Source organism: Trachypithecus francoisi, unplaced genomic scaffold, assembly GCF_009764315.1.
Source record: "Trachypithecus francoisi isolate TF-2019V2 unplaced genomic scaffold, Tfra_2.0 Lachesis_group20, whole genome shotgun sequence".
Lineage (NCBI taxonomy): Eukaryota > Metazoa > Chordata > Mammalia > Primates > Cercopithecidae > Trachypithecus > Trachypithecus francoisi.
The window spans coordinates 35,771,829-35,782,864 of NW_022681466.1; the positions used below are offsets into that span (position 1 = coordinate 35,771,829).

General features: G+C 53.7%; 1 protein-coding gene across 1 annotated transcript; it reads right to left on the reverse strand.

Annotated features, from left to right (window-relative positions):
• Positions 1-9,326: 9,326 nt before the first annotated feature.
• LOC117067336 (putative uncharacterized protein C17orf82) lies at positions 9,327-11,036 on the reverse strand. The gene has a single exon (XM_033183752.1). The coding sequence runs from the start codon at positions 10,736-10,738 to the stop codon at positions 10,004-10,006; it is 735 nt and encodes a 244-aa protein (XP_033039643.1). The 5' UTR covers positions 10,739-11,036; the 3' UTR covers positions 9,327-10,003.

Sequence of the window (11,036 nt, forward strand, 5' to 3'; positions counted from 1 at the left end):
GAGACCTTGTCTCAAAAAAAAAAAATTCCTTCACATTCTTGCCAATTTGTTTGGACTTTCTTTCCTCCTTCCCTTCTCTTCCCTCCCTTTCCCTCTTCCTTCCTTCCTTCTTCCCTCCCTCCCTCTCTCTCTGTCTTTCTCTTTCTTTCTTCTTTCTAGTACAGATGGTGGTCTCACTGTTTTGCCCAGACTAGATTATAAACCCTGGGCTTAAGTGATTTTCCCTCCTCAGCCTCCCAAGTAGATTGGATGACAGTTGTGTGCCTCCATTTCTGGCTTTCGCTCTCTCTCTTTAAATTCTAGTCATCCTGGTGAGTGTGAAATGATATCTCATGGTTTTGATTTGCAGTTCCTTGATGACTAATGATGTTGAGCATCTTTTCATGTTCTTACTGGTCGCTTGTATATCCTCTTTGGAAAAAGTGTCTATTCAAGGTCCTTTGCCCATTTTGTAATTGAGTTATTTGTCTTTTTGTTGTTAAGTTGTAGAAATTATATATTTTTGATATTAAATTCTTATCCGATATATTATTTACAAATCCTTTTTTTTCCCATTCTGTGAGTTGCGTTTCTACTTTCTTGATAGTGTCTTTTGGTGTACAAAAGTAATTTGATTTTGTGAAGTTCAATTTATCTATTTTTTCTTTTGTCATCTATGCTTTTAAAGTCATATTTTTAAAACTATTGCCAAATTCAAGGTCATGAAGATTTCCCCCTGTGATTTCTTCTAAGAGTTTTATAGCTTTAGCTCTTAAGTTTAGGTCTTTGATGCATTTGGGGGTTAATTTTGTATATCATGTAAGGTAAGGGTTCAACTTCATTCTTTTGCATGTGGACATCCAGTTTTTCCCACACCATTTGTTGAAAAGACTATCCTTCCCTCACTGAATGGTCTTGGCACCCTTGCCAAAAATCAAACCTTGTTTGGATTGATGATTCAGTATGACACCTGGAGTCAATGACCAGAGACCGTTTCAACCACGGAGATCTGGTAAAGGATCTTATCTGAGAGTGCGGCCAACCCCTCCTCCCAAGCAATCCTCTCTGTGGCAGTTGCTGCAAGGGGTACTGGAAATGATATGGCTCTCAACAGAAATCTACTTCTTCAAGGGATGTTTTAACTCAGCACTTTAAAAGGAGGAAGGTGATTTTCTGGGAAGAGATGACAGACGTGCGTTTGAATCCTGACTGTGTCTCTAGCTCTATGGTACTGGAAGTTATCTTATCTCTCCAAGCCTCATCTGTGCAAGGGGAAAGTCATATAGCTGGCCACATCCAATCAGTCTGCCCTGTTCCTGCTCCGGTGGCATTACTCCTCACAGCTCTGTCTCATCCTCTTGCTGCAGGAGTAGGCACATGACCTGGCCTGGCCAAATATGGTTGTCTTTGTCCTATGTCCTGAGTAGATATTGGACCCTCATGGGAATAAACCAGTCCCCCGAGATAGTTTGCTCTGTGCACAGAAAGCAGTCTCCCTCTTCCCCTGGGAATAACGGTTCTAAAGACCATCTGAGCCTAGGCTGCCCTAGTCATTTTTTCCTGCTGCTTGGGTAGGATGCACCTGAGAGCTGAGCCAATAGAGAGGGAAGTCTGGCTAAGAGCTGGAGCCAATAAGAGCCCAGGCTTATTTGACTCCCTGGAACAAGCTATGCCTGAAGTCTACTCCTGCTTTTATCAGTTATGTAGAGTAATACATTCCCTTTTCAGCTTAAGCTAATTTGATTTGGGCTTTTGTCAGTAGGAGCTAAAAGAGTCCTGACCAGTATATATTTCTCCAGAGCAGTTGTGTGGATTCAGAGAAATGAGGCCAGGCGCAGTGGCTTACAGCTGTAATCCGGGCACTTTGGGAGGCCCAGGCAGGAAGATTTCTTAAGCCGAAGAGTTCGAGACTAACCTGGGAAACACGGCAAAAGCCCAGTCTCTACAAAAAAAAAAGCTGGGGATAGTGGCATGTGCTGGTAGTCCCAGCTACTTGAGAGGCTGAGGTGGGAGGATCACCTGAGTCCAGGAGGTTGAGGCTGTGATGAGCTGTGATCATGCCACTGCACTCCAGTCTGGATGACTGAATGAGACCCTGTCTCAAAGAAAAAAAGGGAGAGAGAGATTTAGAAGTACTTGGCAGTCAGCATGCATTTTGAGAGAGAGAGAGAGACCAGCAAGCCTGGTTTTTTGGTGTAGCCACAACTGACAATAGTGGCAAAGGAGAATGGGTTGTTTGTATGGGTAGAGGAGGGAGGTGGGCATATGATCCCAGGGGGCCAATCTGAGTGTTTCCCTGTGATTGTTCTAAGTAGAAGAGCAGAGTCATTTCCTTTCCTTTTAAGCCACTAAGCTGGATTTCTGTAACCCACAGCTGCCTGCAGCCAGGCTCCCTGTGGTAGAAGAGTGAAGAAGTCCATCTGTGGTAGGAGAGAGTGATGCCAACACACAGAGAAAAGAAATGAGAGAGAAAGCAGAGAGACAGAGACAGCAGGCATTCTGAAGGCCGGCTGCCCCTCCCCTGCACTTCCCAGGTCCTGTGCTTGCCAATAAACTGCCCTTTTTCTTCAGCTTGAGTTTGGATTTCTGTCCTTACGACTGAAGGATTCCTGACTAATACGTCCAGAGGCCAGCTGAGGTGAAGCCATAAAAGACCCACTGGATCGGCTGGACAGCCAGGACTGTGACCCTCACGCCTGGCATGGGGAAAGGCCAGCGTCCTTCCCTGCTGAGCAGCTCTCACATCTGGGTCTGCAAGGCAGACTGAGACCTGGATGGGGACAGACGGGGCTGACGCAGGGCACTGACACACTTGAATACCCTCTCCAGTTGCCACCCTTCAAATCCTTTCACTCAGCGATGGCACTGTCTACAGTGTCCCAACAAATAGACGGAACTGTCGTGACGACTACGTGGCTAACTAACCTGTTACCCCACCTCTTGCCTAGTTTGAGGGAGGAGGCCCAGTTCTTCTTCTCTGCTGGTCTGATGAGGGCGAGAGCATAGGTGGTCCTGAACCCCCATGGCCGACTCAATAGGTAAAGAAATGTCCAGGCAGGAGGCCTCAGTGACACACAGTTTACCTCCCTGTGGCCTCAGTAACACTTGATCCATTTCCATGGGATCTCACCATGCTATGCCCTGTGTACCCAGCTTGGCACCCTACATTTCTTCACTCATGTTACTCAACAAACATTGATTGAACACCTATATGTGCCAGGCAATGTTCTAGGAGCAATGTTAGAACAATGAACAAAGCTCCATTCTAGTGAGGGGAAACAATAAACAAAATAAGTAAGTACAATAGTCTCAGCATGTCCAATATCAATAAGCAAAGAGAGGGAAGAAGGGAGCGAGAGGGCGAAAATAAGCTCCTGTTTTACATCAGATTTTACTTCTTCTCTCCAAGAAAGAAGTCAGGGACCAAGGACGAGTGTATTTGGCACATTCAAGAAATGGCAAGGAATTGTTGGTGGGAGGGTACCATGGTACAGGCACTTTGATAAACAGTTTGGTGGTTCCTCAAAAAGTTAGCATTAACTGCTGGTGGGGAAAAAAGTGAGAGTTATCATTTGATCCAGCAATTCCACTCCTAGACATACCCAAGAGAAATGAAGACGTATGTTCACACAAAGACTTGAACATCAATGTTCAGAGCAGCATTATTCACAATAGTCAAAAGTGGAAAAAATCTAAATGCCCATCAACTGACGGTGAATAAATAAAACGTGGTATTGCCACGTAATGGAATATGATTCAGCTGTAAAAGGATGAAAATATCAGTATGTGCTACAGCATGGGTAAGCCTTGAAAACATTAGGCTAAGTGGAAGAAGCCAGTCACAAAAAAACACGGAGTATATTATAGATTCAATTGATACAAAATGTCCAGAGTGGGCAAATCCACAGAGACAGAGAGTGGATTGGTGGTTGTCAAGGGCTGGGGAGTGACAGTGGTGATTGTTGCACAATCTTGTAAATACAGTAAAAGCCAATGAATTGTATCCTTTAATAATACATTTTATGCAAATAATATCTCAAAAAAAAATTTTTGAGACGGAGTTTCACTCTCGTTGCACAGGCTGGAGTTCAATAGTGCAATCTTGGCTCACTGCAACCTCCACCTCCCAGGTTAAAGCGATTCTCCTTCCTCAGCCTCCCGAGTAGCTGGGATTACAGGCACATACCACCATGCCGGCTAATTTCTGTATTTTTAGTAGAGACGGGGTTTCATCATACTGGTCAGGCTGGTCTCGAATTCCTGATCTCAGGTGATCCATCTGCCTTGTCCTCCCAAAGTGCTGGGATTACAGGCATGAGCCACCGCTCCCGGCCTCAATTTTTAAAAAGAAAGAAAAAATGGCAAGCAGTCCAGAGCATGTGAGAGAAAGAGGGAGGATGTGCAGCACATGACACTGTGGCCATTGCTCAACACATACTTGTTGCAGTGATGTGAAAGCAAGAAGAGTTAACCCCTTCTAAACCTCTGTCTTTCCACCCTGGGGAAGAGACCTCTGGCTCCCAAAGGGGTGAGAGTCAGCGAGGGCAGCTCCCTGTGGGCTTGGCAGGTTCTGGTATCTGAACAGATGGGGACTGTCATACAAATCCCTCCTATGTCAGGGGAAAGATCAGTGACACATAGGAGAAGGGGACACCTGAACCAAGGTGACCAAGGCCAAGACTGGTGACTTAGAAGGAACAACACTAAGCTCCATGTTCCCTTTCCCTGGGCCAACCCTTCCTTTTTTCCCCCCTGATAGAACCTGTCCTGGATTCTCTGAACCTCAGTTTTCCTGCCTGTGAATAGGAGAGAAGGGAAATTACGCCTTGGCCCTGGCCCAGAGCCTGATGGATGAAGAAGAGGCAGGGCCCTTGTGTGAAGGGCATGGGAGGTGGGGCAGGGGGGACATCTGTGCCTCTGCAATGGTGCCCCTGGGACCCAGGCCAGAATCTGGTCCCCCACCCTGGCTCGGATGGAAGCTGCAAGCACAGCACCTGGAAAGGCAGTGCAATAAGTCAGATGGGCCCCTCTCTCCCAGCAAGGTCCCCAGGGAGGAGCCCTGGGACAGGTAAGTTTCTATCAGTGAGACAGGAGCATGAGGAAGTCTTGGAACACAGGCGCTGTCTGTGTTAGCTGTCCTATGTGAGGCCTTAGAGGACACAGAACACTGTCCATTCCTCCCACTCTGGGTGGCGATCAGGGCAGCCATATTTCCTCCTGCCTTTTGCAGAATAAGTAGACGAGTCTATTTTAGAGATGAGGAAAGTGGAGGCCCAACGAGCCAAATCCCCAGAACTAAAGGTGCAGCTGGGATTTGAAACCAGGCCTCTCTGGCTGCACAGTCCGTGTTCTCATTCATTTCCCTCAATGTTATTCCCTGGCAGCAGGACCTAGCTAGAAATGAGAGTGTGGGCACAGGGCGCGGGCCCAGCGCCCGGGAGGCGGCAGTCAGGCAGGCTGGGAAACCCTGGCTGGCGGCAAGAGGGCGAGGGGCTCCAGGCCTGAACCCAAGCAAGCCCCGGACTCCTGGTTTGAACGACTCCAGATCTCCACCTAGTGGTAGGAGGGAGCCACTGCTCGCACAGCGCAGGCAGGCCACAGATGACATTAATCCAGCCGGGTCACCAGCAGCCATCCTGCGGCAACAAGCGCCCCTCCCTGGGCTGCGCTTCCCTGGGAGAGGGAGGAGGTGTCACCAGCGCGCGTGCGCACGGAGGCTCATTGGCCTCAGGATTTCGTCGCCGTTCATCTGCAGACACCCAACATGCAGGCCCGTCGAGCACCCCTCTAGTCTAAACCCCCGGGTTTAGGGCACATTCAGGCAGGGGGGTCTCCTGGGCCCGCGCCTGGCCTCCAGGGCAGGAAGGGGGCTTCTCTCTGGCAGGCCCAACCCTGGCCGCCACACTGGGTTGAGGGGAATTTCCCCACTCGCAGAGCGCCCCCAGACGCCATCCTCAACCGCCCTTAGGGTCCCCCAAAGGAACGGGAACCATCACTCACTGGTCCAGGCTCCTGGCCGGCCCCACTGTGAACCACCGTGAGCAGGTGCTGGTATCCCCACTCTGCAGCAGTGATGGAGGAGGGGTAAAGTAACTTGCCCAAGTCCACACATTGGTTGACTACCAACAGGAAACAGGGTGTGCGTGGGCACCCAACTCAGGAGGGAGAAGGCAGAGGAGCAGCTCCCTGAAGAAGAAGCCAGTGTGCTGAGTGTTTCGGAGGAAGGCAGGAAGAGCACTCCAAGCCCAGGAAAAAGCATGTGCACATGCGGAGGAGGCCCAGGAAAGGCCAGCAAGATTAGCCTAGAGGTGGGTAGTGGGGGTGGAGTCCTGGGGAAGAGGGCGAGTAGGCAGGACTCACACAGGCCCCACTGCCAGGTTGAGGAGGCTGGGCTTGACCCCAAGAGCAAGGGAAAGCTTTGGGAGGCTTTAACCAGGGCAGTGACTTCATCTCAGCTGCATTTCAGGAAGGCCTTCTGCTCCACAGGAAAGACTGGGGGGCAAACATGCTAGGAGCTTCCCCAAGGGACTCAGATGGAGAGGTCTGCCATGGCCATGGGGGACAAGGTTGTTGCTCCAGAGGCCAGAAGTTTCCAGACCCTTAGGGAGCAGAGAATCCCTGGCACAGCTGGAGAGCAGGGTTTGAGGGCTTGGGAGTGTCTGTGGATGGCCTGGAACTTTCTCCTGCAGAGGCAAGTCCTCAGGCAAGACACACACACTCTCTGGGCCTTAGTTCCCCAGCAGACACAGGAGGCCCCGTTGGGGAGACCTGAAGCCCTCCAGAGCTCTCTGCAGGGCACTAAAGTGTACTTGGAGGAAGGGCCTCTGGCCCAGGACCTGGGGGTGGGGGCTATCCTGGAGGGACCAGGTGCACTTCATTCACTCATCCAGCAAGGGCTTTCTGCACTCCTGCCATGTGTTACACACATACACATGCACCTACCACACAGACACACACACACGAACACACAGAGACATGCCCACGTGAAGATGCGTGGTGGGGTGGTTTCCTTGGAGAAACCAGACCAGTTGCCATCTCCCCAACCTCTCTAAGGCTCTGCCGCTCCTCTCTGCCCCCAGTTTGCTGGGGCTAAGCCTTTTCCCACCCCATCCCTATACACCGCTCTGTCTTCTCTTGGGAGGGGATATATTCCTTGGATGTCTCTATCTTCTGCCAGATCATTGGCTCCCTCAATGGGGGCGCTGGTGTCTGTTTCACTCATTGCTGGGTCTCCTGGCCCAGTAGGGGTACGTCTGTGGGGATGGCAAGGTGACCTACTGGGTGACTTGCTCAGAACTGAGGGGTCTTCCAGAATTCAGGACACCAGTACTCAAACCCGAACTGTCATGGGCAACAGGGACAGTTATGGGCAGGCAAAGCATGGAAGTGTGTGGACAGACCCCCGAGAAGGAAATAAATAAGACCCAAAGTGGGAGCAGGATGAAGGAACTGACTAGCCAGTCCAGGGCTAAATGAAAACCAGTCCCAGGACAGTCCGCCACAGGGCTGAGCCAAATGCCAGGGGGGACTCTGCGGCCTAGGGGTGGTGGAGCAGGAACGCCAGGCTCCAGGAAAGGACACAGGCCTGGGGTCGGCCACAGTCTGGTGTGGGCCTGTGACCTGCTTCTTAGATGCTCTATAACCTTGGGCCATTTTCTCCTCTGTAAAATGGAGATAATGATACCAACCACCCAGTGCTGAGAATTAAATCAAATGTCTGTGTGTATGTTAAGCACACAGTGGCTATTCCACAGCTTCTCCTGTTGGGCTGAGGAGCAGGCACCATGGGGCCAGAGGAATCCTGCTTGTTCTCTTTGGGAGAGAAATAAAAAATATTGAGAGCGAACATGAGCCACGCCCTAAGCTAAGCACAGGACGCACCCCCCTCCCCGGGGTAATCCTCTCAATGCCCCTGTTAGTGTTTTACGCTGAAAAGCCCCTGCCCTGACCAGGGGTCCCTGCAGGCCCAGCTGGGCTGACTGGAGCCATGAGGCCACCCTCCCCCCGGCCTGCTGGACTTGGGCTCTGAGCCAGGCTGCTTCTCCCACGGACACACCTCCTGGCCAGGACATCCGGGCAATCCTCCCCTGCCCTGTTTGCCCTTTTCCTGCTGCAAGCCTGACTCTCACCCATCATCACTTCATCAGTTTCCAAGGGCCGGGCCCAAGGGATTGCGAAAGAGCTTTGTCCTTTATTTACTGGATGGCCTCGGGCACCTCACTTCATTTCTCTGAACCCCAATGTCGTGTCTGTGAAATGGGGACTCACAGTCTCCACCCCGCCAGTGAGGGTTGGGGAGAGGCCACATGTGAAAGTGCGTTGACTGTCATGAAGGCTTCCTCACAAGAAAGAAATTAGCCTGGGGGACCCGCTTAAACGTGGGTGCCTGAATGGCCTTCACTGGTATCCCTTTCTCTCTTTGGGGTCTCTCTTTGGGGAGAAGTTACACACAGTCAACAAATTGTGGTGCTGGGCAATAAAGTCATCCCCCAACCCCCGCCCGCAACCCACTAGTCTGCGTCTCTCCAAAAGCAGCTTGCTTGAGGTAGAAAGCCAAGCTGTGAGTGACAACCACACCCCACAGGGAATAGAGGCAACTGGAACCTAGAATGCAATTTCCTAATTGAGAATTCATCCAGGCCACCAACCCAGTCACCCACCCCAAGAATCTTGGCCAAGGTCCTCAAGGTCTGTGACTCTGCCTATCCCTCTGGCTCACATTCCTTAAGCATTAAATGGGAACATGGCTCTTGTCTAAAGCAGTTGAGGCTGGGGGTGGAACGGGGGTCACTGGAAACTGGACCCAGGTCAACTGGCCATTTGCAGATCAACTTGATTTTAGTCCAAACTACTTATTTTGCAGATGAGGATTCTGCAGCCCAGAGAATAAAGTCACATTTTTGGAGGGCACTCACAGCTCTAGAGGCAGAGTTCGACCTTGTACCTATCCAGTTTTCCTACCAAGGCAGCTGCTTCAGCCATAGATGAGCGTGTAGATAATTATTAAATCACCAAAGATTTGGTCCTATTCTCTGCTACACTGTACTTTGAAAGAGAAAAGAGCTGAGAGCCTAGTGCAGGGACGACATCTGGCCTGGGTCCCATCACCCAGCCGGTGACTGTATCGCAGCGGAAATGACCCTCGACTGGTGTTAACCGGGTTGCTTTCTAGCCGTGTGCCCTTAGGAAACCTGTGTAGGGTTAATCTCTAGGGTGCCAGAGCTCATCTGGGGACATAAGGGGTCAGATGGAAACAGGCTTCTAAGCTCCGCCCCCTCCAACTCTGGCATTCCCCAGCCAACGGGTCTTACATCCCCTGCCCCCTATTCAGACCTGACCCAGAGCCTTAGTGGCTTTTAATACAAGGGCGAGATTCTCAGGCTGACCCCTGGGCCCTCCCCAGTCCCCACCACCTCCCCAGTCCCCACCACCTCCCGCTGGAATAACGCAGCCCAAAGCCTCCCCTACGGAGGCAGGAACTTAGGTGAGCAGCTCCACAGGGCACATCCTGCCCTCAACCCTGAAGACCCCACCCTGAAGAAACGGGTGAGGGTGGTGAGAAGGGCGGGTTGGAGCCGAGGGGTCCCTCTCCGCGAGAGGAGCGCCGGATCCCCGCCAATCCTTCCCCTATCCCGCCCCCAAGTCCTCACCGTGGAGTGGGCCCCGGGCTCTCAGGGCCGTGCGCCCCGCCCCCTGCGGATCTCAGCCACAGCCCCCTACGGAGGAGCCTGCGAGGCCGGAGGCCGGCAGCTCCCTCCCCGCAGACAGAACGCGAGGGCCCAGCCCCGCCGGCGCGCAGAAGAGGACACTCCGGGATCTGCAGCAGCCTGGAAGGTCGCCGAGCTGGCGATGCCCGGCGGTCCCAGCAGCAGGGAAGGCCCCACCCCGAGCCTCAAGCCCTCCGCTCGGCGTGTCCGCAGGCCCGGAGTCCCTCGGTCCCTGGGCGGCCTGTGCCGGGCTCCGGACCCGACTCTGCGTGCGTAGGTGGCAGCTCCTCAGTGCCCCGCTTGCCCGGGTCCCCAGTTTACCTCCCGCTCTCGCCCGAGGCGGGCTGTGAGGCCGCGGCCGGGGCCCTGGCCTGCAGCGCCATCTCGTGGACTTGTGGGGAGTTGCCGAGGCCCGAGGCCTGGGCGGGCTCTGGGTTCGCTCCCACTTGTGCTCCCTGCGGGGAGCTGCGGGAGCTGCCAAGAGGACTCTCCGGGAAACGAGGCGCGGCCGTCAGCTCTGGAAATCGGTGCTTCCGGAGTGGGTTCGGGATCCCCGGCCCCATCCAATAGGAGGAACAGATATGCGCCTCCGGGAGCCAAAAAGAAAGTCCAAGGGCAAAACCGCCCCGAGCGTGCTCGGACACATTCAGCGCCCCGCGACCAGCCTCCACCCCGAAGGCGCTCCGGGGAGGATGCCCAGGGGACCCGGAGCTCGGGCTCCCTCCCAAGAGCGCGGGGGCTCCCTCCGCTGCTGCCCAGTCCTGCGAGCATGGAGCGCTCGGCCTCCTGCGGGCTCCTGCCTGACCGCCGGTGCTCCGCACCTCGGGGCCAAGGACAGCGAAGGAGGGGGAGGAAGCGGGACTGGATTTTGGGTCCTTCCCAGAGCGGAGGAAGGCAGGCCTGGGGTGTAAATCCAGGGCTCGTGGAGGCTGTCCCTCAAGAGGCCGTCCCATAACCGGAAAATAGGGGGTCGGGGCCTCGAGCTGGGGCGCTTGCGCTTGGGAGTCCCGGGGAGAGCGAGGCTGAGCGCGCCCCTCCCGCCCCAGAAGCATCCCGCGCGGGAGTTCGCGGTCAGCTGGGGAGGCAGGCCCGGGAGCTGCGCCCTTCGGAAGGGCAGGGCCAGGCCACACCGGTGGCTCGGGTTCTCCACAGCAGCGGCAGGGGAGTTGGAGAGGAAGGGCTTGAGGGCTCGGATTCCGATTAGCCCGAGAGGAAATGAGGTCCGTGGGGCCTTGGGATCCGTGCGGCTTCGCCGCTAGGGGTCTCTCGGAGCCCCCGCACTCACACCCTCCGTCTTCGAGTTCCTCCGGGAATCGAACGCGCCACCCCACACCGACACGCACAATTCCC

Coding starts and splice junctions, on each gene's coding strand:
- LOC117067336 (XM_033183752.1), bottom strand. CDS start 10,738: ATGCTTCTGGGGCGGGAGGGGCGCGCTCAGCCTCGCTCTCCCCGGGAC.